This window comes from Scyliorhinus canicula, chromosome 15, assembly GCF_902713615.1.
Source record: "Scyliorhinus canicula chromosome 15, sScyCan1.1, whole genome shotgun sequence".
Lineage (NCBI taxonomy): Eukaryota > Metazoa > Chordata > Chondrichthyes > Carcharhiniformes > Scyliorhinidae > Scyliorhinus > Scyliorhinus canicula.
Window position 1 is genome coordinate 9,171,608 of NC_052160.1, and position 25,179 is coordinate 9,196,786.

The window sequence follows — 25,179 nt, forward strand, 5'->3', positions numbered from 1 at the left end:
TCGCCGAACATCTCGCGAACCGTCCCTCCATAAACAGCTCCCTAAAGCGCTTACATACCTTGAAAGTCGAATCCAAACCCAATGGTTCAAACAAATGGCTATTGGATATAGGGGCCAATAGTGAGGAGGCACCCAGCTTGTAATGTTGTCTGAACTGCCTCTATAGCTTCAAAGTAGAAATCACCATCGGGCTCGAGGTATACTTTGCCGGAGAGAATGGGAGTGCCCAGAGACACGACCCCTTACACGAACCTGCCTCCAACCCCCCCCCCATATGATTTTCTATACCCCCCCCCCCCCCCCCCCCCACACCTTCTCCACATTGGCTGCCCAATAATACAGGAGGAAATTGGGTAATGCCAAGCCCCCTGACTGCCGACTCCTCTGGAGGTACACCCTGCGAATACTTGGTGCCTCACCCGCCCATACGAAGCAGCTCATTGGCTGGTTCACCTTCGCCAAGAATGATTCAGTAAGAAAAACCGGGAGGCATTGACACAGAAATAGGAACCTCGGCAGAATATTCATCTTCAGCGTCTGGCCTCTACCCGTGGGGGGGGCAACGGGAGGTTATCCCCCCCTCTGCAAATCAGACCCCACCCCACCCAACAGACTTGGAAAGTTTAACTTGTGAAGCCTCGGCCAATCATGCGCCACCTGGACACCCAGATACTGGAAGCTGCCTCTAGCCTGCCGGAAGGGTCATTCCCCCCAGATTGGCTCCCATACCCGGGGGATTAACGGGAAAATATCCACTCTTTCCCAGGTTTAACTTATAGCCCGAGAAGGAGCCAGAGCCCCTCAGCAGCTTCATGATCTCGTTCACAGAGGAGACAGAAGCCGTGGCGTGTAAGAGCAGGTCATCAGCGTATAAAGACACCCTCTGCTACCTCCCCCCCCCGCCGGCCCTCGATTTATCCCCCTGAAGACCTCAGTGCTATTGCCAGGGGTTTTATAGCCAGGGCAAAAAGGAGCAGCGACAGTGGGCACCCCTGTCTTGTACCCCTGTGTTCTGTGGGAAGTATCACAAGCTCGTGGCATTAGTGAGAACAAGAGCCATGGGGGCCCTATACAGAAGCCATGAAATGAACTTCTGCCCGAATCCAAACTCCGTGGGGTTCTTATCTTTCTTTAATATAAGGGAGATGGAGGCCTGTGAAAGTGTATCAGGCAGGGAACCTCGAGCTAAAGCATCATCAAACATATCTACCATTAATGGCACTACTGGTCTGAAAATATTTCATAAAACTCAACGGGATGCCCATCGGGACCTTACTCGTTTGCCTCAGCCCTCAGCAACTCCTCCGAGCCGAGTGGGGCCTCCAGGTTCTCCCTACTCTCTCCCTCCACTTTTGGGAAATCCGTCCAGAAACTCTGCTATGTCCGACACCCTCTCTGGAGGCTCTGACCTATAAAGATCCCCATAGAAAGCCTCAAATGCTGCATTGACTTCTTTTGGTGCAGTCACTAAACTGCCCATCGAGTCCCCGATCTCCTGACCATTTCCCGGGAAGCTGCTCGTGCCTCAGTGCGCCAACAGACGGCATGTGTTCTCCCCATTGCTTATATACTACACCCCTTGCACGCCGCAGCTGTCTGACAGCCTTTCCGGTGGATACCAAGTCAAACTTCCTAGTCGGAAGCAGCTCTGGGGTAGGATCCTCCGAATAGTGACGATCTGTTTCCAGGATCACATTCCAGCATCTCACCAAATGCTGTCGTTCCGCCCTCACCGCCCTGTCTAAGTGCGCTGTATACAAGATCATCTCTCCTCTTATCACCGGCTTAAGTGCAGCCGATAACATGGAGGGAGAGACCGATCCATTCCTGTTAAACCCAATGTATTCCTCAATAGCCGCGACTATGTGGTCACAGAAGCCCTTCTCGCTAGTATTGCCACATATAATCTCCATGGTGCCCGCTGGTCCACAAAATGTGGAGCATGGTCAGAGATCACTATCGCTGAATACTCCGCCTTCCTGACTCCCGGGAGCAGGGACTTAACCAAACAAAAATAGTCCATCCTTGAGTAGATTTCTTGCACGTGTGAAAAAAGTGAGAATTCCCCATCGTGTGGGTGCAGGAAACTCCACGGGTCCTCTCCCTCCAGCTGCTCCATGAAGGTCCGAAGCACCTTCAACATCCCTGAGAGAGGAAGAGGCTTAGGTCTCGGCCGATCCATTTTGGGTTCCAGCACACATTTGAAGTCCACCACAAAACCAACTAGTATGTCTCCAGATCAGGGATCGAGGCCAGCAGACCCTCAATAAATGCCACATCATTCCAATTCGGGGCATATACATTTAACGTAATACCAGAGTACCTGCCCAAGACCCACTTACTATCCCATACCTACCTTTGGGCTCTATCGCAATCCTAATGGCCAGCAGGGGCACTCGCTTAATAACCAAAATTGCTGTGCCTGGAATCTTCCATCGAAGCCCGAGTGGAAAACCCTCTCCATCCCTTCCGGGATCTGGTCCTCCACCTTCCCAGGTTCTTGAAATATGTGTCTTGGCCTTGTATGTGACCCGTAACCTCGCCGGGTACAACACCCAAACCGAATGCCCTTCCTGTAGAGAGCAGCTTAAAGGCCACCTGCTTCCTCGCCAGCTTTGCCCCCACGTCTTTAAAAAAAAAAAAATTTAGAGTTTCCAATATTTTTTTTGTTCCAATTAAGGGGCAATTTATCATGCAAGTTCACCTCCCCTGCGCATCTTTGGGTTGTGGGGGTGAGACCCACGCAGACACAGGGAGAATGTACAAACTACACACGGACAGTAACCCGGGGCCGGGATTGAACCTGGGTCCTCAGCGGCGTGTGGCAGCAATGCTAACTACTGCGCCACCGTGCCGCCTGTGTGCCCCCACATCCTGATAGATTATTATCAGGCTTCCTTCCCACTTCACGTCACGGTGCTCCTTGGCCGCACTGCAGGACCTTCTCCTTCTCCCAAAAACTATGGACCGACTACTCATCACAAGAAGCGGCTCATTCAGTCGAGACTTTTTCCAAAACGGCCAATGGGCCCTGTCGAGGACCGGGGAGGAGGAGAGACTACTATCACCCGCCATCTTCCATGTGCTAAATATTTGGTGGGATTTGGCCTGACACCTGCTCCAGCAACCCCACAACTCGAAGGTTCTGCCTCCTTGACCGGTTTTCCAGGTTGTTGACTTTCGCCTTCAACCTTTTATTTTCATCGGCCACCACTGCTATCAGACGCCCTCTAACGATGCGAGCTGCACAACATGCCTCGTCAGCGCTTCCTCCTCACCTTCCAGAATGTCGCCATGTTTCTTCACCATCTCGACGGCTTTATCAAGCTCCACCCCGTCCGGGCCCAGTGCTTCCTCAATCGACTTACATAATCCCTCAGAGACCAACTTCCATTGCCTCTCGAAGTGTACAGTAAATTCATTAGCCAACACGTCCAAGGGTATGTCCATCGTAATCAGGGCCGCCGATAACTGCATCTCTGCCGTCGTCAACTTTTCTACAGAGGAGTTCCGCGATGCTCCTGAGTCTGTCGAAGGAATATCTACTTGGGTTTTATAGGTTCCTTTCCCCTTCCATTTGGGCATGATTTCGGTGCGCTGAACCTATCGTACGATCCAGAATTCTTTCCAGTGAAAATCTCCCGCTAAACCGGCCAAAAGGCCGAGAAGATGTGGCTCCCCGGCCGAAGCTACCAAAGGTGTGACCTCCCTCTCACATGTCCCCCACTGCAAGCCAACCCCACCTATTCTCATTTCCCTGACAATTCTCGACCGTATAATCCTTTAATGTGACATAATGCAAACAATAATTTCTTTCTCCAATAATGTGTATTCCACTAGTTCCATTAGCTGCTGAGTCAAAGTGGCTGAAACGGGTAAGAGCCATTGTTAGTAAAGAAGGCTGTGAACAATCAATATATGTTTCTGTCACTAACTCATTCTGTGCAATTACAGGGTGTCTTTTTTGGTTCAGTTGATTAAGGCAGTATGTAGCTGGCCCATGAAGACCAGAAAATGCTTCTTGTCGTGCTGGTTGAGTAGATTTAAAAGGGTGCCTAATGCTCCAATATGGCAGGTGGCCCATTCCGTACCATCTGTGTGCCCTCCACATTTGGCAATGGCTCCTCCATAATGTCTAGGGTACGTGACTGAAATTGGAATGGAAATCCATTATTATGAGCAATTTCCACTGCTTTTACTTTGCCCTGGACGTCATGGGGTTTCCCCTAAGAGGCAAAAGATGCAGGCTAAATCTATTCATATAAATGGGGCATTCGTATGTATATCTACCTTCCTACTTCAGTTATGAACATTGCAACCTCGGATAACCAACACCAGGAACAAGATCTGGAAGCGTTCTTGTGCCAGAAGACACCTCAATTCAGAAGATCTAAGGTCCAAGCAGAAAGTTAATTGGGAACATTGGTTGAGCTCGCCACTTGATTGTGTGCCAGCATCTCCTGCAAGAGGAATTGGGTTCATGTAATCCTTCTTGAAGGTTCTGAAGGTCTATGAGGCAGTTTAGCACAGTGTGCATGCTGAGAGGAAGCAGTGGGTAACAAGAGGTGTGTCATTCTTAGATGTAGATTTATTGTCATGTGTATCGAGCTACAGTGAAAAGTGTTGTTCTGCGTACAGTCCATTCAGACCGCTCCATACAAGAAAAACATAGGACATATGATAAATACACAATGTACATAGACATTGGGTGAAGTATACGGAATATAATGCTACACGGTAGAGAAGATGCGTAGAAAGATCAGCTCAGTTCATAAGAGGGGCATCAGGAGCCTGGTAACAGTGGGGAAGAAGCTGTTTTGAATCTGTTGGTGGGTGTTCTCAGACTTTTGTATCTCCTGCCCAATGGAAGAGGTTGGAAGAGAGAATAACCCGGGTGGGAGGGGTCTTTGATTATGCTGCCCGCTTTTCCTAAGCAGCAGGAGGTATAGATGGAGTCAACGGATGGGAGGCAGGTTCGTTCGCGTCAGGGATTGGGCTGTGTTCACGACTCTCTGTAGTTTCTTACGGTCTTGGGCCGAGCAGTTGCCATACCAGGCTGTGATGCAGCCCGATAGGATGCTTTCTATGGTACATCTGTAAAAATTGGTAAGAGTCAATGTGGACATGCCGAATTTCCTTAATTTCCTGAGAAAGTATCGGCACTATTGTGCTTTCTTGGTTGTAGAGTTGACATGGGTGGACCAGAACAGATTGTGCACACCTACGAATTTGAAGCTGTCAACCATCTCCACCTCGGCACCGTTGATGCTGACAGGGGGCATGTACGACACTTCACTTCCTGAAGGCGATGACCAACTTAGTTTTGCTGACATTGAGGGAGAGATTGTCATTGCACCATGCCACTAAGTTTTCCATCTCCTCCTGTTCTGTGACTCATCGTTGTTTGAGATCCAACCCGCTACGGTCATGTCATCAGCACGCCTGTAGATGGCGTTGGAGCTGAATTTTGCCACAGTCGGTTTTTAAAGGGAATATAGTGGGGTATAAGTATGCAGCCTTGCAAGGCCCCCGTATTGAGGACTATTGTGGAGGAGTTGTTGTTGTTTATCCTTATTGATTGCAGTCTGTGGGTCAGGAAGTCGAGGATCCAGTTGAAAGGGAAGAGCTGAGTCCGAGGTTTTGGAGTTTGGATATGAACTTAGCTGGGATTATGGTGTTGAAAGTGGAGCTGTAGTCAATGAATAGAGTCTGACGTGGGAGTCCTTGTTGTCTACATGCTCCAGGGATGAGTGTAGGGCCAGGGAGATAATGTCTGCTGTGGGCTGGTTGTGGCAGTAGGTTAATTGCAGTGGATTAAGGCAATCTGGAAGGTTGGAGTTGATGTGTCACATGACTAACCTCTCATAATGATAGATGTCAGGGCCACCGGTCGGTAGTCATTGATGTACATTGGTTCTTCTTTGGCATCGGTATGATAGTGGTCTTCTTGAAGAAGGTGGGAATCTCGGAATGGAGTAGGGAAAGATTGAAGATGCCCGTCAGTTGGTCCACTCAGGAGCTGAGTGCATGATCAGGGACTGGACCCGTTGCTCTTCTAAGGGCAGGAGCTGATATTGAGAATCTGCGTGCAAGTGGGAGGCTCGGTGGTAGTTCCCAGTATGGACTAAAGAAGACTGGCTTTGACCTCAACAACTGGAGAGGGAACTGGACCACCCATATGGGCAAGCCCTCCTTCACTAACGTATAGCTGGTTTCGAAGCAGGGCAGATGACAAAGGCCGAAAACATGAGAGAGGAAGAAGAAAGCTCAAGAAGGCACGCAGCCCCTCATTGACCATGGACTGACCAACTGACTGGCTAATAACACAGTGCCGATGTGGAGTATGGAGTATATTTATTATTGCCCCTTTAGACTTTCACTTTTCCACCCCTTTACCTTGCACTGGCTTTTCCACCCGTTTACCTTCCTCTCTCTTATTGTCTCCCCCTTTCTTTTTCTCTCCATCCCTACTCCAGGACTTTATGGCAAGCACCCTCCTCACTCCCAAAGGACTGCCATTAGGTCAGAATTAGGGATTATTCAAAGAAGAATAGGGAAGTTCTGCCCAGTGTCCTGTCAACTATTATCCCTGTACTGACACTGCTAAAATAGATTGTTTGGTCTTTTATCTCATTGCTGCTTGTAGCCTTTACTGTGCACAAATGTTTCTACATTAGAACAGTGACTACACTTCTCATTGGTTGTAGAGTGCTTTGGGACATCCAGATATCATTAACGGTGCTTCACTAATGCACATTCTACTTCCTATTCTTCATGCAGTTCAGTCCTTCCTTTAATATTGATATTTTTTGTGTATGTTCGACTCTTCAAAGGGAAAACATTTGAAATAAAATAAATGTTTATATGGAGTGGCAAAGTCAGCTCACATTGAATCAAATAAATTAATATAATTCACAATGAAATAAATAAATAAAATCTGCAAATGATGAACAATTACCATGGTAATATGGCGATTATTATATGCATAGTTGATTCTTTAAGTGAGCATTATAATGTGCATTATGTTATATTATATGTTATGGAATATCACTGAATGGTTCAATGAAGAATCATGTTCACCGCAGCACAGTGGTTAGCACTGTTGCTTCACAGCGCCAGGGACCCAGGTTCGATTCCTTGTTGGGTCACTGTCTGTGAGGAGTCTGCACGTTCTCCCCGTGTCTGCGTGGGTTTCCTCCGGGTGCTCCGGTTTCCTCCCACAAGTCCCGAAAGACGTGCTTGTTAGGTGACTTGGACATTGTGAATTCTCCCTCCGTGTACCCGAACAGGCGCCGGAATGTGGCGACTAGGGGCTTTTCACAGAAACCTCATTGCAGTGTTAATGTAAGCCTACTTGTGACACTAATAAAGATTATTATTATTTATTAGAGAGTATGGTGCAGCATATTGCTGGAAGGAGCTGGTGCGTTATATCAGAGGGTGTGACTTAGCAGAGAAATACAGGCAGCTCTGGTAGCTGTTGAAAATGAATTGACTGCTTTTGCGAAATCGAAAGATGCATTTTAAATTAACACCTACATCAGGAATGAGTTTTCCTGAGTGGAGTCTGGAACGTTGTAGGAAACACATAGGCAGCATTTCTCACACATTTCCCACTTCCATTTCGCTGCTCAGTCTGCTTGGAGCAGGTTTTGTTTCCAGGCTGTTGCTGTTCCTGCTGCTATAATTATCAGGGGTTGACCTTGAAACCAGCCCACAAACACACTTCTCCTGAGAAAATTGGTCACTTTGTTCCTTCCAACGCTGGTTAATTGAGTGCTCAGCAACAGGCACTTTTGTCACATGATGGTAAACAGAACTTTGATGAATGGGCTGACAGGCCCTGGTTCCTGTGTCATTCATCCCAGAGATTCTGCCCATTGCCGCTTCCTCCTGCGCCTGTCCATTCTGCTCAGAGAAAGGGACTTAAGGAAGAAATTGTTTGATTGCTTTTGGCATGGAAAATGGACTTGCTTTGCCACAGGAACTTCAATTATGTTTTTTTTAAGCGTACTGGTCAAAGTAATGACCGCGCTGAGGAAACAAATGTATCAGAATTATTGATCATAAAACAATAATGTCTAATGGGCTTTTACAAAATAACGGCATGACATTGTTGTAAGTCAAATGCCAGAGGCAATAAAATTTATATTGCAACTAGGGGAGAGAATGAAGTTGACTTCATGCTGTTTCTTGCTGCCTGCATGACCCACGACACTGTCTATCCCCCCCCCCCCCCCCCCCCCAGGGGAATCAGGTGCCATTAGAATCAGCGTTATGTGAATTAATTTCTCCCAAAGAGTCCTGAGACTTGCCCAATGCAACAAAGCCATCCTGTAAACTGCTGTTTGTTAATCAACAAGTAGGAGGCAACCACAATGAGGTAAGCCTAAATGCAGACTTTGGGCGATACCCTCTTCTCTCGTTGCTTGACCAGCGATCAGCCATCCGGTAGCACAGACAGCATCCACCCTCCTCCGCAGCTCCACCTCGCCGGCAACCTCGGTGCAAACTGGAAGATTTTCAAACAGAAGTTGCAGCTGTATCTTGAAGCCACCGACCTCCAGGCCGCATCGGATGCCAGGAAGATCGCACTATTCCTTTCTACAGCCGGGGACCACGCCATCCACATCTACAACTCCCTTACATTCGCTGAAGGCGAAGATAAGACGAAGTTTAAAACAGTCCTGCTGAAGTTCGACAGCCAGTGCGACATTGAGGTGAATGAGAGCTTTGCCCTTAGTGTTGGGTGGGGTTACTGGGTTACTGGGTTATGGGGATAGGGTGGAGGTGTTGACCTTGGGTAGGGTGCTCTTTCCAAATGGTGGCCCATCTCTGAGGAGTCGCTTTGGCCAGCGAGTTCAGCTCCCCACTGATGAAAGTAACTCAAACTGTGGGCTTGACCGGACTCCCCAGGGGCCAATAAAGTGCCTAAGTGTGGTTCGATAGTGGTGGGGAACTCACCGACTGAACCGGGGGGGGAGACACTCCAAGCAAAACCCGCCACAAATAACACTTAGAAACCTTTTTGTTAGATCACGGCCTTTATCTTTATCATCCCTTCTGTCAGTCTGGGCTTATTTGTATAAAATAGGGATTCTCAACCATTTTTGAGTTCTGGGGCACTTCTATTATGATATAAAAATTCCACAAACTCCCCGTAACACAATACAAAATGTTCTGTGTAAAATCTCGTTGTACAATTAAAAGGGATGTACCACGCAATTTAAGCACACCGACTCAAGAAAGAATTCCCTTACATGCTCCTTAGTAAATCATAGAATTTACAGTGCAGAGGGAGGCCATTCGGCCCATTGAGTCTGCACCGGCCCTTGGAAAGAGCAGCCTACCCAAGGTCAACACCTCCACCCTATCCCCGTAACCCAGTAACCCCACCTAACCTTTTAGGGCAATTTTGGATGTTTAATCCACCTAACCCGCACATCTTTGGACTGTGGGAGGAAACCGGAGCACCCGGAGGAAACCCACGCACACACGGGAAAAATGTGCAGACTCCGCACAGACAGTGACCCAAGCCGGGTCACCTCAGGGGCATCTGCCGCACAAAAGCCCTGGGCCGAACCTCGCTGCTTCCTCCTTCATATCATGGCATCCGGCTCTTCCCCTCACATTGTCAAAGACAACTGCCCCCCCCCCCCCCCCCCCCCCCCCCCCCCCCCCCCCGAGGCACCCACAGGAGTCGACTGGTTTCCCTGCTACTCCCCCAACATCGCTCCCTGCTACCGAAGGCCCCGCTCCGCATATACTGGCTGTTATTTTTGCTTCATTTGACATGAAACGTGTTCCTGATGCCAAACGACAATTCATCAATTCAATTGCTGGAAACACTCAGCAGGTCAGACCAGATTTGTGGGAGAGAGAGAAGTTTCAGAATCGGTCATCAACCTGAAACATTAAAACTGCTTCTCGTTCCATCTGCTGAGTGTTTCAGTTTCACATTTCTGGCAATCACAGTATTTTGCCTGTGTGTGTGTGTTCGCCTGAAAACACAATCATTTATCCGCTCCCCGCCCCAAGAAAGGTTATAATTGGAAACCTATCAGGCGGAATCAAAAGTGCAACATGAGCATTGTGGAAAAAACTGAAAAAATGATGAATAGACGTGTGACTCTCATGCGTTGGGGGTGAGTCACTCATGTAGGTTTCCTGTAGATTCCATAGATGATTATTCAGTTTCACTGTATTGAGAAAGGCTGCAAATCCACCTTATTGCTTGATGATGCCCGACACAAACCATTGCCCTGAATCGTTTCTAATTGCTCGGTCCCTGCCAACAGTGTGGTCCAGTCGCCTGGTGATCAAATTGTTGGAGACAATAAAGGTCAGAAGCTGGGAATTCTGGGGCGAGTAGCTCATCTCCTCACTCCCTAAGGCCTACCCACTATCTAAAAGGCACAAGTCAGGAGTGTAATGGAATATTCTCCACTAGTCTGGATGTTTGTGATTGTAACTGTGAGAACAAGCGTGACTGCAGCGATTGCACAAAATACTCAGGCAGCTTCCTGCTGAGTATCATAGGAAAATAATTAGCCTGTGTTGCTCCTGTCCGACTGCAGAATGACACCACTGATGCACTATCAATTACGACGAGACGAGAGTCGAGTGTAATCGAGGCTTTATTACGCAGAGATGTGGAGCCTCCCGCAGCTGCTGCCGGAATGGCTGCAGCTCGGAGAGCCAACACATTTATACTCCGTCTACTGGGCGGAGCCAGCAGGCAGCGATCTACCCCCGTACCTGTAGTACAGGGGCCTTACCGTAATACACCTCATATGCGATATATATACAACAGTGGTGACTACCACATTCACCCCCTGTTAAAAAAGAGTCCAGCGGGGGTGGTGGAAGACTATTTACATGCACGTGTTAACAGTTTGGGAAAAGTTTACAAATTGAGACGATCGGGCGCCTTGATCCTCCGTTGCAAGTGCCGCAGTCCCGGTGGCAATGCAGGTGTCGGTTCAGTCGCCGGTGACTCCGGGAGCGCGTCGACTTTATCTTCATCTCCGGGTGGGGCCAAGGGGAGGGCAGATCGTCCTGGAGTGGGGGCTGTGGTGAGGTGCGCTGGGGGGAGGGAGGGTGGCACCGGGGCGGGGGTGGGGGGGGGGGCAGGTGTGAGGACCCAGCTGGCACCAGGTCCCTGAGGGAGACTGTGTCTTGGTGGCCGTCGGAGTACGCCACGTAGGCGTACTGTGGGTTCGCATGGAGCAGCTCGACCAACGGGTCCGCCTTGTGGAGCCGCATGTGTTTGCGGAGGAGAACGGGTCCTGGAGCTGCTAGCCACATTGGGAGCGAAACCTCGGAGGTGGACTTCTTGGGGAAGTCAAAGAGACATTCATGGGGGCTTTCATTAGTCGTAGTGCACAGGAGCGACCGAATGGAGCGAAGGGGGTCGGGGAGGACCTCCTGCCAGCGGGAGGCCAGGAGATGCTTGGACCGTAGGGCCAGCTGGACGGCCCTCCAGACTGTCCAATTATCCCGCTCTACCTGCCGGTTTCCCCGGGGGTTGTAGCTGATCGTCCTGCTTGAGGAGATGCCCTTGCTGAGCAGGTACTGGCGCAGCTCATCGCTCATAAATGAGGACCCCTGGTCGCTGTGGACGTAGGCGGGGAAACCGAACAGAGCTAAGATGGCGTTGAGGGATTTGATGACGGTGGCAGACATCAAATCGGGGCATGGGACGGCGATGGGGAACCTGGAGTATTCGTTGACCACGTTAAGAATGTACGTGTTTCAGTCGGTGGAGGGGAGGGACCCTTTGAAATCCATGCTGAGGCGTTCAGAGGGGCGGGAGGCTTTCACCAGACGCGCACGGTCTGGCCGGTAGAAGTGCGGTTTACACTCCGCGCAGACCTGGCAGTCTCTGGTGATAGACCTGACCTCCTCGATGGAATAGGGCAGGTTGCGGGCCTTTATGAAGTGACCGGGTGACCCCAGGGTGACAGAGATCGTCGTGCAGGGTCCGGAGTCGGTCCACTTGTGCGCTGGCACATGTACCTCGAGATAGGGGGGGGGCTCGTTGAACTTACCGGGGCGATACAAAATCTCGTGATTGTAGGTGGAGAGCTCGATTCTCCACCTCAAGATTTTATAATTTTTGATCTTGTCCCGCTGTGTGCTATTGAACATGAAGGCAACCAACCGTTGGTCAGTGAGGAGAGTGAATCTCCTGCCAGCCAGGTAATGCCTCCAATGTCGCACAGCTTCTACAATGGCCTGGGCCTCCTTCTCGATGGAGGAGTGTCGAATTTCGGAGACATAGAGGGCGCGTGAAAAGAATGCTATGGGCCTGCCTGCCTGGTTGAGGATGGCGGCCAGAGCAACGTCTGATGCATCGCTCTCGACTTGGAAGGGGAGCATCTCGTCGACCGCGTGCATTGTGGCCTTGGCGATGTCGGCCTTGATATGGTTGAAGGCCTGGTGAGCCTCAGCCATCAGTGGGAAAACGGTGGAGTGAATGAGTGGGCGGGCATTGTCCGCATAGTTAGGGACCCACTGGGCGTAGTACGAGAAGAACCCCAGGCATTGTTTGAGGGCCTTGGGGCAGTGGGGAAGAGGGAGTTCCACGAGGGGGCGCATGTGATCGGGGTCGGGCCCCAGAACTCCATTTTTAACCACATAGCCGAGGATGGCTAATCGGTTAGCGCTGAACACGCGCTTCTCCTTGTTGAAGGTTAGGTTGAGGAGTTTGGCGGTGTGGAGGAATTTGGAAAGGTTAGCGTCGTGGTCCTGCTGGTCGTGGCCGCAGATGGTGACGTTATCCAGGTACGGGAAGGTGGCCCGCAGTCCGTACCGGTCAACCATTCGGTCCATCTCCCGTTGGAAGACCGAGACCCCGTTAGTGACGACGAAGGGAACCCTAAGCAAGTGGTAAAGGCGGCTTTCCGCTTCAAATGCAGTGTATGGGCGGTCCGCCTTGCAAATGGGGAGCTGGTGGTAGGCAGATTTCAGGTCCACTGTCGAGAAGACCCGGTACTGTGCAATCTGATTGACCATATCAGACATGCGAGGGAGGAGGTACGCGTCGAGCTGCGTCTACCGATTGATGGTCTGACTGTAGTCAACGACCATCCTGTTTTTCTCCCCAGTTTTCACAACTACCACTTGGGCTCTCCAGGGGCTGTTGCTGGCCTCGATGATGCCTTCCCGCAGCAGCTGCTGGACCTCAGACCTGATGAAGGTCCTGTCCTGGGCATTGTACCGTCTGCTCCTGGTGGCGATGGGTTTCCAATCCGGGGTGAGGTTTGCAAATAGGGAAGGGGGTTAACCTTAAGGGTCGTGAGACTGCAGACAGTAAGGGGTGGTAGGGGCCCGCCAAATTTCAGGGTTAGGCTCTGGTGGTTGCACTGGAAGTCCAGGCCGGGTAGCAAGGCAGCGCAGAGGTTGGGGAGGACGTAGAGCTGGAAGTCACTGAACTCTACGCCCTGGATGGTGAGGGTGGCAGTGCAGTACCCCCCGATCGCCACGGAGTGGGATCCGGAGGCCAGGGAGATTTTCTGGTTAATGGGATGTACCATGAGGAATCAGCACCTTACCATATCGGGCCGGATGAAGCTCTCAGTGCTCCCGGACTCCAGAAGGTATGATGTCTTGTGCCCCTCAACCTTCACTGTCGTCAATGCGGTCGCGAGGTTGTGCAGTCGGGACTGGTCGAACGTGATGGAGGCGAGACACGGCTGGTGTTGGAAGGCCCCTGGCTGGTCGGCGGCGGTTGCAGACGATGAGCGGCCCGATGAGGTGCCCGACGAGCAGGGGTCCTGGGGCGGGGAAGATGGCGGTGTCCACGGGGTGCAAGTGTCCTGAGGCAAGCAAGATGGCGGAGCCCACGGGCCGCACGTGGTGGGGTGCAGGGACAATAGCAGGGATGGCACATAGCAGCGAAATGTCCTTGCTTCCCGCGCCGAGCAGCACTGCCGGGGGTGTTTTGTCTGTCTGTAGCACTTGGGTCGTCCGGAGTTGGTTGGCTGCTGCGCGGCGCAGGCTTGGGGTTGGCTGGGGGCAGTCGCTGGTGGGGCCCACGATAGGGTGTTCGCTGGTGGGGTCCATGATGTCCAGGAGGGAGGGCCGTGTGGTCGGGGGCGTACGCCTGGGCATTGCGGGAGGCGACTGTGAGTGAGATCGCGAGTTTCTTGGTGGCCGCGAGGTCGAGGGTAGCCCCTTCTAAGAGGCGCTGGCGGATGTGCGCTGACCCTATGCACGTAACGAAAGCATCTCTAATCAGGAGTTCAGAATGTTCAACAGCCGAAACGGCCTGGCAATCGCAGTCTCTCGCCAGAGTGTGCAGGGCATGCCAGAAATCTTCCACAGACTCACCGGGGAGTTGATGCCGCGTGGACAGGAGGTGCTTGGCGTAGATTTTGTTGGTTTGCTGAGTGTAGTTCTCCTTCAGTAGCGCCATGGCCTCAGCGTAGGTAGGCACGTCCCGGATGAGGGGAAAGATATCGGAGTTCAGCCGCGTATACAGGATCTGGAGCTTCTGTGCCTCTGGGGGTGGTTCTGTCGCAGATCCGATGTAGGCTTCAAAGCAAGCCAGCCAATGTGCGAAGGCCGACTTGGCGTTGTCTGCTTGAGGGTGCAGCTGCAGGCGATCAGTCTTGATGCAGAGATCCATCGTTGTAAAATCTCTGCGTAATAAATTGATGCACTATCAATTACAACGAGAAGAGAGTAGAGAGTAATCGAGACTTTATTACGCAGAGATGTGTAGCCTCCCGCAGCTGCTGCCGAAATGGCTGTAGCTCGGGGAGCCCACACATTTATACTCCGCCTACTGGGCGGAGCCAGCAGGCAGGGATCTACCCCGTACCTGTAGTACAGGGGCCTTACCGTAATACACCTCATATGCGATATATATACAACAGTGGTGGCTACCACATCCATGTTGTTTTTTAAGTGGAAGGATTACCTTATTTTGCTTAAATTATGCATCTGCAATCCAATGGCAAGGTCCATTCAGAGCAGCTCAACAATGTCCAGAATGTTAATATCTGAACCATTTAACCTTTCTTGTCAAGTTTTAGTTGTTCTATTTTATTTGCAGTGACATGCTAACATAATTGAATTCTGTCAAGATTGCTGCTTGTTTTTCATAATCACTTGATTAATATAAGCCTTGCACTTTTGTATTAACAGAATCAAGTTGAATTCCACATGCCTCAGTACTTCTCAATATTGAAAACCATTCAATTCCGTTTGAGTATTGATCCAATTTGACAGTGGCTAGTTGTCATTCATACTTAGCAAAAGTTGGTTGTTAATCTCGTTTGAATACGGCTGCTGTGTCTATTCCCTTCACTCCTTCTAACCATTCCACATGTTCTTGACATTGTAGATGTGTGCGAATCACTGACACTGGCCTTGGCTATCTCTCGACAATGTCATCCCTGCGCAGTCTGTACCTGAGATGGTGTTGTCAGGTGAGTATGACAATATTCACACATTCAATACTTAAGTTATTTCGACATAATGACGGCTAAAAGGAGAGCCATAGATACAGTCAAGTCAATCGGCATACTGTTGTGTTATGGTTCTTCATGTAGCATAAGCTGCTTGCTTGATGGATGCTCCGACAAAGGAAGGTTCAGACTTGGAGATAGGTTTCACACATTTATTGAACAGTTAACCATTCTCCTACTTGAGTTCGACTCTTCTGCTGATCTTGCTATAGTAACTCGGTCTAACTAACCAGTCTGCTCTAAGCCATGCGGTGGGTGTGATGCTTCCGATCTGCCCCTGTGCTTCTCACTGAGTGTTGCCTGTGGAAAAGAGAAAGAGCATGTGTGCCCTGTCCTTTTATATGGGTTGTGTAATGCCCCCTTGTGGTAGTGTCACCTCTGGGTGTCTTGACTGCCCATTGGTCGTGTCCTATTCTAAGCGTTCATTAGCTGTATGTCTGTGTGTTATGGTGTCTCTGGTGCTCCCTCTAGTGTTTACTCAGTCCTCGTGTATCTACATTAACCCCTTGTGTATTTACAGTGATGCATATCACCACACATACCATCGTAGCTCTGATTCCTGTCAGAATTAATAATCTGTGACATGATCAGTACATAGTGTTCACAACAACAGATATGTACACATATGTAGTACAATACTGTGGACAGTGTGCCCAGTACAAGTGTTAGCATACATGGGTAATAACAATGGTAATAGTGTGATAACCCTCCCAATCACTGATCGATCTCCCGGTAGGGCTTGTGGAGTATGAGATTCCATGGTAGTGGGCAGAGGCCCGCCCAGCCAGTGAGCCCTATAAATGCTGCTCGCAGACCTGGACTGAGAGTTCCGCTAGTCCCAGTCAGGGAAAATTGTGAAGTACCCGGCAGCAGTGGTTTTATTTTTTGAGTTAAGGGAAATCTGTTTAGCCGCCTTCTTTGCGACTCTTGGGTTCCTACATTGGTGACGAGAACCAAGTATGAGATTCTGGACAGCTTTCCTTGAAACTCCGATAAGGAAGTATGAGGATAAACTGGAAATGTCCCTATTTGGAATTAGCGCTATATGATGCGGGGGTATAGGACTGGCCCCAGTATGCTGAAACAATCTGCTAATTATTTTGTGCCAACAGCATAGTGGTGACAACTCACAGAACACAGAACAGTACAGCACAGAACAGGCCCTTCGGCCCTCGATGTTGTGCCGAGCAATGAGCACCCTACTCAAACCCACGTATCCGCCCTATACCCGTAACCCAACAACCCCCCTTAACCTTAAATTTTAGGACACTATGGGCAATTTAGCATGGCCAATCCACCTAACCCGCACATCTTTGGACTGTAGGAGGAAACCGGAGCACCCGGAGGAAACCCACGCACACACGGGGAGGACGTGCAGACTCCGCACAGACAGTGACCCAGCCGGGAATCGAACCTGGGACCCTGGAGCAGTGAAGCATTTATGCTAACCACCATGCTACCGTGCTGCCCACTAACTGTCACAAGGCAATCCTTCTGACTGCTTGTGGGGCCCTAACATTCACGACCATTAAGGGTTTGACATACCCGGTAGCCTCGCATTCAAAAACCTTTAACAAAATGGTATTAGTTACAAACCACTGTGACCCAAGACCATCGATAATTCTCCAATGTTAGAGATTTAACACAGTTGGAGGGACCCCTGGAGAATCCATGACGAAATTAATAAGAATAATATTCTTTATTAGTTTCACAAGTAGGCTTCCATTAATGCTGCAATGTGAAAACCCGCTAATCCCCAGACTCAGGCGCCTGTTCGGGTACACTGAGGGAGAATTCTGAATGTCCAAGTTACCTAACAGCATGTCCTTTGGACTGTGGGAGGAAACCGGAGCACCCAGAGGAAACCCACGCAGGCACGGGGAGAACGTGCAGACTCCACACAGACAGTGACCCAAGCCGGGAATCGAACCTGGGACACTGGCACTGTGAAGCAACAATGCTAACCACTGTGCTACCATGCCGGCCAAAGGAGCCATAGAACTGACGTTGTCCCTGGAGAATGCCGAAAAAGGAGCCCAGGAACATCAAGGATTAGACTAGACAGTCAACAAGGCTTTGTCAAGAGCAGGTCATGTCTGACAAATTTAATTGGGTTCTTTGACAATGTGACACAGGCAGTGGATGAGGGTAGAGCCATGGATGTTGTATATTTGGACTTTCAGAAAGCATTTGATACGGTTTCACATGGTAGGTTGGTTAGCAAATTAAAACTGTTTTGGATTTATGGGTCCCTAACAGCATGGATTGGAAGTTGACTAAGAGATAGGAAATAGAGGGTAGGTATAGATGGGCATTTTTCAGACTGGGACGAGTTGAAAATGGTAATCCCCATGGATCAGTGTTGGGGCCTTTGCTTTTTCTGATTTATATAAATGATTTAGAAGTGGGTACTGAGGGAAAAATCTCTAAATTTGCAGATGACGCAAAGCTAGGGAGAATAGTGAATTGTGTGGATGACGCTGAGCGACTTCAGAGGGACATTGACAAATTGACCAAATGGGCAGACACCTGTCTGTCGAACATCAATGCAGCGAAATGTGAGGTACTGCATTTTGATAGAAGAAACATGGGGAGACAATACAGACTCAGCGGTACAACTTTGAGAGAAGTACAGGAGCAGAGAGACCTTGCGGAGGTGGGGGGTGGGGAGATTCAAATTCTCTGAAGGTGGCCAAGCAAGTTGAAACAGTTGTTACGAAGGCTGGGTTTATAAATAGAGGCATAGAGTATAAAAGCAAGGAAGTGATGCTACACCTCTACAAATCATTGGAGTATTGTGTTCAGTTCTGGCCACCTTGTTTAAGGAAGGATGTTTAAACCCTGGAGAGAGTGCAGAGGAGATTTACTAGAATGAGACCAGGAATGAGAAATTATAGGTACAGGGAAAGATTGGAGAAATTAGGCTTGTTTTCCTTGGAGCAGAGAAGATTAAGAGGTGAATTTATTGAGGTGTTTAAAATTATGAACCATTTTGGCAGACTAAAGAAGGAAATTCTGTTTTCACTGGTTGGTACGTCAGTGACTAGGGTCACAATTAAAAAAAAAATTAAGTACCCAATTCATTTCTTTTCCAATTACGGGGAAATTTAGCATGGCCAATCCACCTACCCTGCGCATCTTTGGGATGTGGGGTGAAACCCACGCAGACACGGTGAGAATGTGCAAACTCCAGGCGGATCGTGGCCCGGAGCCAGGATTGAAACTGGGGCCTCGGCACCACCATGCCTGCTGCCCAGGGGTCACAATTTCAAGATGGTCAGCAAAAGAGCTCGGAGTGAGATGAGGAGAAACCTCTTTACTCAGAGAGTTGGAGTTTGGAATGCGCTGCCTGGAAGTGTGGTGAAGGCAGATTCCATCGGAGGTTTCAACAGAGAGCTGGATAGACGTAGACATAAACATAGAATTTACAGTGCAGAAGGAGGCCATTCGGCCCGTCGAGTTGCACCGACCCTTGAAAAGAACACCCCACACCTCCACCCTATCCCCGAAACCCAGTAACCCCACCTAACCTTTTTGGACACTAAGAACAATTTAGCGTGGACAATCCACCTCGCCTGCACACCATTGGACTGTGGGAGGAAACCGGAGCACCCGGAGGAAACCCCCGCAGATACGGGGAGAACGTGCAGACTCGGCACAGACAGTGACCCAAGCCGGGAATCGAACCTGGGACCCTGGTACATATTTGAAAGGGGCGACAGAGATAGGGCTGGAGAATGGGACTAGTCATGTGGTCACGATGGAATGAATTGCCTCCTTTTGTGCTGTAAAAATAATTAAAGATTAATAGACAGTAACGTGCTCAGTGTAGGGCCACCCCTGTACAGGAAGACCAGTTTCCCCATCGAGCGCACTGACATGCCCCACCCACCGTCTGTACGCCAGTCAGTCGTGGTACTCAAGAATAGGGACAGACGGCTGTGAAATCCCAGTAATATGAGAGAAGCTTCCCCAGAGAACTTCAGGGAACAGTTGCAAAGCTGTTGAACCTGTGGCCAAAGGACACGCCCAAGGCAAGGCTGCCAGAATCAATAATACAAGTCCTTCCCAGGCCGGAAACCAAAGCCACCTCAGGTCCAGGCCTTAGAAATTCACCAGCCTTAACAGGACTAAATTATTCAATTGTGAAGTCACACAGGATCAGGGGTGAGCTGGCAAGATGGATACAGAACTGGCTAGGTCAAAGAAGGCAGAGAGTAGCAATGGAAGGATGCTTTTCTGATTGGAGGGCTGTGACTAGTGGTGTTCCGCAGGGATCAGTGCTGGGACCTTTGCTGCTCGTAGTATATATAAATGATTTGGAGGAAAATGTAACTGGTCTGATTAGTAAGTTTGCGGACGACACAAAGGTTGGTGGAATTGCGGATAGCGATGAAGACTGCCAGAGGATACAGCAGGATTTAGATCGTTTGGAGACTTGGGGGGAGAGATGACAGATGGAGTTTAATCCGGACAAATGTGAGGTATTGCATTTTGGAAGGTCTAATCCAGGTAGGGAATATACAGTGAATGGTAGAACCCTCAAGAGTACTGACAGTCAGAGAGATCCAGGTGTACAGGTCCACAGGTCACTGAAAGGGGCAACACAGGCGGAGAAGGTAGTCAAGAAGGCATACGGCATGCTTGCCTTCATTGGCCAGGGCATTGATTATAACAATTGGCAAGTCATGTTGCAGCTGTATAGAATGTTAGTTTGGCCACACTTGGAGTATAGTGTTCAATTCTGGTCGTCACACTGCTAGAAGGATGTAGAAGCTTTAGAGATGGTGCAGAAGAGATTTACCAGGATGTTGCCTGGTATGGAGGGCATTAGCTCTGAGGACAGGTTGAATAAACTCGGTTTGTTCTCACTGGAATGTAGGAGGTTGAAGGGTAACCTGATAGAGGTCTACCAAATTATGAGGGGCATAGACAGAGTGGATAGTCAGAGACTTTTTCCCAGGGTAGAGGGGTCAATTGCTAGGGGGCATAGGTTTAAGGTGCGAGGGGCAAGGTTTAAAGGAGAGGTACGAGGTAAGTTTTTTTACACAGAGGGTAGTGGGTGCCTGGAACTCGCTGCCGGAGGAGGTGGTGGAAGCAGGGACAATAGTGACATTTAAGGGGCATCTTGACAAATACATGAATAGGAAGGGAAGAGGGATACGGACCCCGGAAGTGTAGAAGATTTTAGTTTAGACGGGCAGTATGGTTGGCGCAGGCCTGGAGGGTCGAAGGGCCTGTTCCTGTGCTGTACTTTTTGTTCTTTGTACATTTGCCTTGTAAACAGTGTTGGAAAAAACTGGCAGTACAGGTAATAAAAGAGGGATTTGTAGAAAGGTCGGGGCGTAAATAAAGACTGTTTCAAAACATCTAGATTTAGATAAAAATAAAAGCACCCAAGCAAAATACCCTATTTACTGCAAATGTGCAGGGGTTGATGGGTTAGAAACCATCTTTACTATCTCATGATGCTGCGATAGAAGTTAGGATATAGGAAATATCGGTGTTTGTTGTTTGTGTTTTTGCTGGAAGCACTCTTTCTAAATAAGCTCTAACATTGTCTGCATCTTCCTCATATTACCTCATTCTTACCCATACCAATAGAAGCCAATGCAATTCATCTTTATGAAATAATATCTGGGTGAATAACTTATTCCTATCCTTCTTTCCACAGGTACAAGATTTTGGTTTACAACATCTCTTCGGCATGAGGAGTTTACGATTACTTTCATTAGCAGGTGATTAGTTTCAGTTTTATTAAACATTCCAATATCTGGCCAATTAGTCGGAGGGATTTTTCCCAATTTCTATTTAGATGACCTACTTCATGATAAAAAAACAAGGATGTTTGTATTATGTGGAACAATAAACCACTAGGTGACACTTAGCATGCATGTATTACAGAGCACACCTTACTGTACTTCTACAATGTAACTGCAACTTAGAAAGGCAGAGCGTAATGTAGCAGTGTGATAGTTATGGGATGGCTTTCCCAGAATGTGGGATCATTGTATAGAGAGATTGTAAATTTGATGGAGCTTTCAAATAACAGGCAAGGAGGGAAAAGGTAGCTCTCAGATTTTCAGGCACCTCCTTAAAGATATTATTATCGGAGGTGAAGACCAGAAGGGTCTCACAACATGGGAAGAAAGTATCTAACAGTTTAGTGAAGAAAGCTCAGCTGGAAAACACAGATCAGATCCACCACAAGGACTTCACCACTGGAGTTAGGTACCATTCTGCAAGATAGTTAATGATCTCACAAGTACAGCAAACTTCAGTACAGCCACTCTTTTAAACATCTCTTGCACCTGCTCACAGTCCCTCTCCCCCAGCAATCGGAGCAGTGACCACTCCTGCAGCCCATCCCTCAAAAGCAAACACGAGGCATCCCCTTTCATTCTCACCTTTCCCTGGAAATGGGATCATTGCTGTCTCTCCTGCTTCAACTCATGTGACATCAATTGCACAACAATCAACTCTTCTCGTGAGTCCTTTGTCAGTTCATATTCAACCCACGCACTTCCCACTCAAAATCTTCCCAATCTTTGAGCAGCAATCTTATTCCTCCTCCCAGTTTATACACTACACACAGAACCCTCAAATTTGCCTTCTAGGTACCTGCAGGAGTACACAGTGCGCAGCAGAAGGCATAAGGTACAAGCAGTGGAGGAGCACCAGTTACTGTGGCCCTCATCCAAATGAAGCAGGAGGCAAGAGAAACCCTGGGCACATCAAGAGCTGACAGCTTTGGAGATGGCAAGACTGGCAACATTCCTTTGAGCAGAATGACTGCTTAATACTCGAACCTGTTCCAGAACCGCAAGCAACTGCACTTTCAGACAACAGTAATGCAATGTCAAGCTTTGCATCTGTGACTACCCAGCCGCTCAAAACCGTCTTAACTCTATCCTTCTCTTTTTTTCCTGGCGAAAGAAATCAGAAAGAACCTGATCAGCAATCTGCCGAAGAGGAAACCTCAGAGGGCAACACCTCTCTTGAGGAATCACAGACATGCACTATATCCTTTCCAGGCACCAACACAGAGATTGGTACCCCTGAAGGGGAGGAGGGAAGGGGAGGCAAATAGTGAGTTAGAAATGGTCAGCACACGCAAGTAACAGCTGCTGAATTCCGGCATGCTCCAGGTCAGCAAATGCTGCACATATTCATAGAATGTACAGTGCAGAAGGAGCCCATTCAGCCCATCGAGGGGGCAGGTGGCAGAATCCATGGAATTGTTCACTGTCCTCATTTGTTTACCATCAGCAAACTGCTGTCCTCAATTGTGGTCACAGAGGCAGCTAGTGGATCCTTGGACGAGTGAAGATAAGCTAGTTTGTACATTGGCCGAGGCAGGTCAGGTCTGGAAAGGGTAGTGGGACAAGGTGGTGGCAACAACTGGGAGGAGGCAAGTGTTGTGTGGCTGCGACCAAGAATGTTAAGCACACATGGGTCTCCTATCTCCAAAATATGCAGGCATAAAAAATTAAAACTTACCTTTAAAGTCCAGCTGTTCCTTTAATGACCGTCGCTTTGGCAGCAATACTGGCCATAGCTTCAAATCAGTGACTAACAAACCTTATAAAGTGTGCTTGACAGGTGTTATTTACACGAATTGCATGTACCACGGGCCTAACCCATGTTTAAAGTGCGGGCCCTGGATGGTATGTAATACATGAACCTTTATCTATATAGTGGGCAGTGCATTTATGGTGTAGAACGTGCATGTGCCTGTCACCCGCCATATTGTGTGGCAAGGTGTCCATTCTATGCATGTGGCACTAAGAGATTTTCTAGGCCAATTATCTGAAGTATTAGGGGACAGTAAGTAACCATGGTACTTCTGAGATGGTGACCATCAAAAGAGAAAAATAGAAAAAAAGGGAATAATTAATTTATATTAATAGGTTACTCAATGCAGCCATTTATACCTAGCCTACATAACACAGGGAAGAGATTATGAGTGGATTGTGCTGTCCTCATTTTTGGGATTAACAGTTTCATCTTCAGATCCTATCCCATCAAACATTTCCCATGTAAGTGGCTTATTTGCTTTTTTTTAAAGTCGGGTGGTAACGATGCTCTTTTGTCTCCTAGGGTGCCCATTACTGACCACCGCAGGTCTCTCAGGCTTGATTCAGTTGCAAGACTTGGAGGAGCTGGAACTCACCAACTGCCCTGGTGCTACACCTGAGCTCTTCAAATATTATTCCCAGCACCTGTCCCGCTGTATGGTGATTGAGTAAAGACAGCAGGGATTGGCTGTTTACACAGAATTACCACCTCCAGCCAAACCCAGCCGCTGATTACCAATCAGAGTAAAGCTTGGAGACGAATCTGCATCGGCTCAGCGATAGGAAAATGTTTTAACGGTGTCAGGAATGAGGGAGAAACTGTGAATATTAACAAACTGAGATTCTTTTTTGCTTTGGTGCGCACCAGAGCCATCCCATTCTCTGTCTGGATGTGTGAATTCCGCAATCATTCCTGCTCATCACACTGCTCTTTTTAACTAAATGTGGAGTGGTTGTGACCAGGCTTGTTCTGAGCATGTGCAGCGTTTGCAGGTAGCTGCTGTCACATGCTGCTGCCGTAACTCTTGTCTTTCAGTGGCGGATCCCTGTAATGTGTCTTAACGTCTATGTAGAATTCCGTTTGCTGAAATGTTTCTCCCCCCCCCCCCCCCCCCCCCCTCCCCCCGCCCCGCGGATGTGAGGCTGTATTTCTCTTATTAGAAACGAGTTGTGGTGATCATTCCTTGCACCAGGGATGGATGTCAATCATCTCTTCCGAAGCCGTTGTCAACTGATTCTCATTGACTCCACCTGACTGGCAGCGGAGGTCTTGTCTCCACCAGCCCGCATATTGGCAGACATTTCTCTTTTAACTTGGTATTTTCCTTTTCAGTTTCTAATGATGGCTGGTTCACTGCTGGAATCTGTAAGAGGAACAAAGTGTGTGTGGGGGTGGGGGTGGGGATGGGGTGGGAGGAGAGGAGGGACTGGATTTAGACGATTGGGTGCAATGCGTTACTTTTTCAGTGCAGGTCGAAGGACACATGGGGGGGAAGGTCAGCATCAACGATGGTCCATTTCATTCCTGAAGACTTCAGAGATGGGCTGAGCTGGACTGTTTTGATATCTGCTGGAGTTTGCTTCCATAAGAGACCAAAAGAAGCCCACTCTGATTCTGTGCCTCCTGTGACAGCAGGATGCCTTTTGGACTTTCTGATTGTATATATTTTTCTGTCTGTTTGGATACTCTTTAAAAAAAAAAGTTATAGCTTATATTTGCTAAGTGTTTTCCTGTGCTGTCACTTACTGGCTCGCCTGTGATTTATATAATGCATCGCTTTAAATGAAAAGGTACAGGAGGTGCTGAGACAAGAAGGTGAAGAGGAAGGCGTGCACTCCATATGTCATCTGTAAAAATACCAAGCTCCTCTAATTCCCCTCCTCCTCCCTCCCACAAGACAATGAAATTTTACAAAGAAATTCAAAGCAGAAGCAAAAATATTATTTCTAACATTGCTTTCAGCTGGATTGTGATGCCTTTGTTGTGTACAGTGTGATGCTTCCATGCTGCAGTACCCTTTCGGAAAGTCAGTCCACTGTCAGTACAAATATTCTTAAAATAAATATTCCAAACAAAACACCATAAGCCTTGTTAATCTTATTGAAAGTGCTTGCAAAATGAATAC

At 48.6% G+C, this 25,179-nt stretch overlaps 1 protein-coding gene across 5 annotated transcripts in view; it reads left to right on the top strand.

The window, feature by feature from the left end:
• Window positions 1–24,455, top strand: part of fbxl16 (F-box and leucine-rich repeat protein 16) — a 176,708-nt gene extending 152,253 nt beyond the window's left edge. For all 5 annotated transcript variants that reach the window (XM_038820066.1, XM_038820070.1, XM_038820069.1 and 2 more), the window contains exons 4-6: window positions 15,353–15,437; window positions 21,151–21,214; window positions 23,577–24,455. In XM_038820066.1, coding sequence (XP_038675994.1) covers window positions 15,353–15,437; window positions 21,151–21,214; window positions 23,577–23,725 — 298 coding nt within the window. In that variant the 3' untranslated portion in view covers window positions 23,726–24,455. The remainder of the gene's footprint in view (window positions 1–15,352; window positions 15,438–21,150; window positions 21,215–23,576) is intronic.
• Window positions 24,456–25,179: the final 724 nt, after the last annotated feature.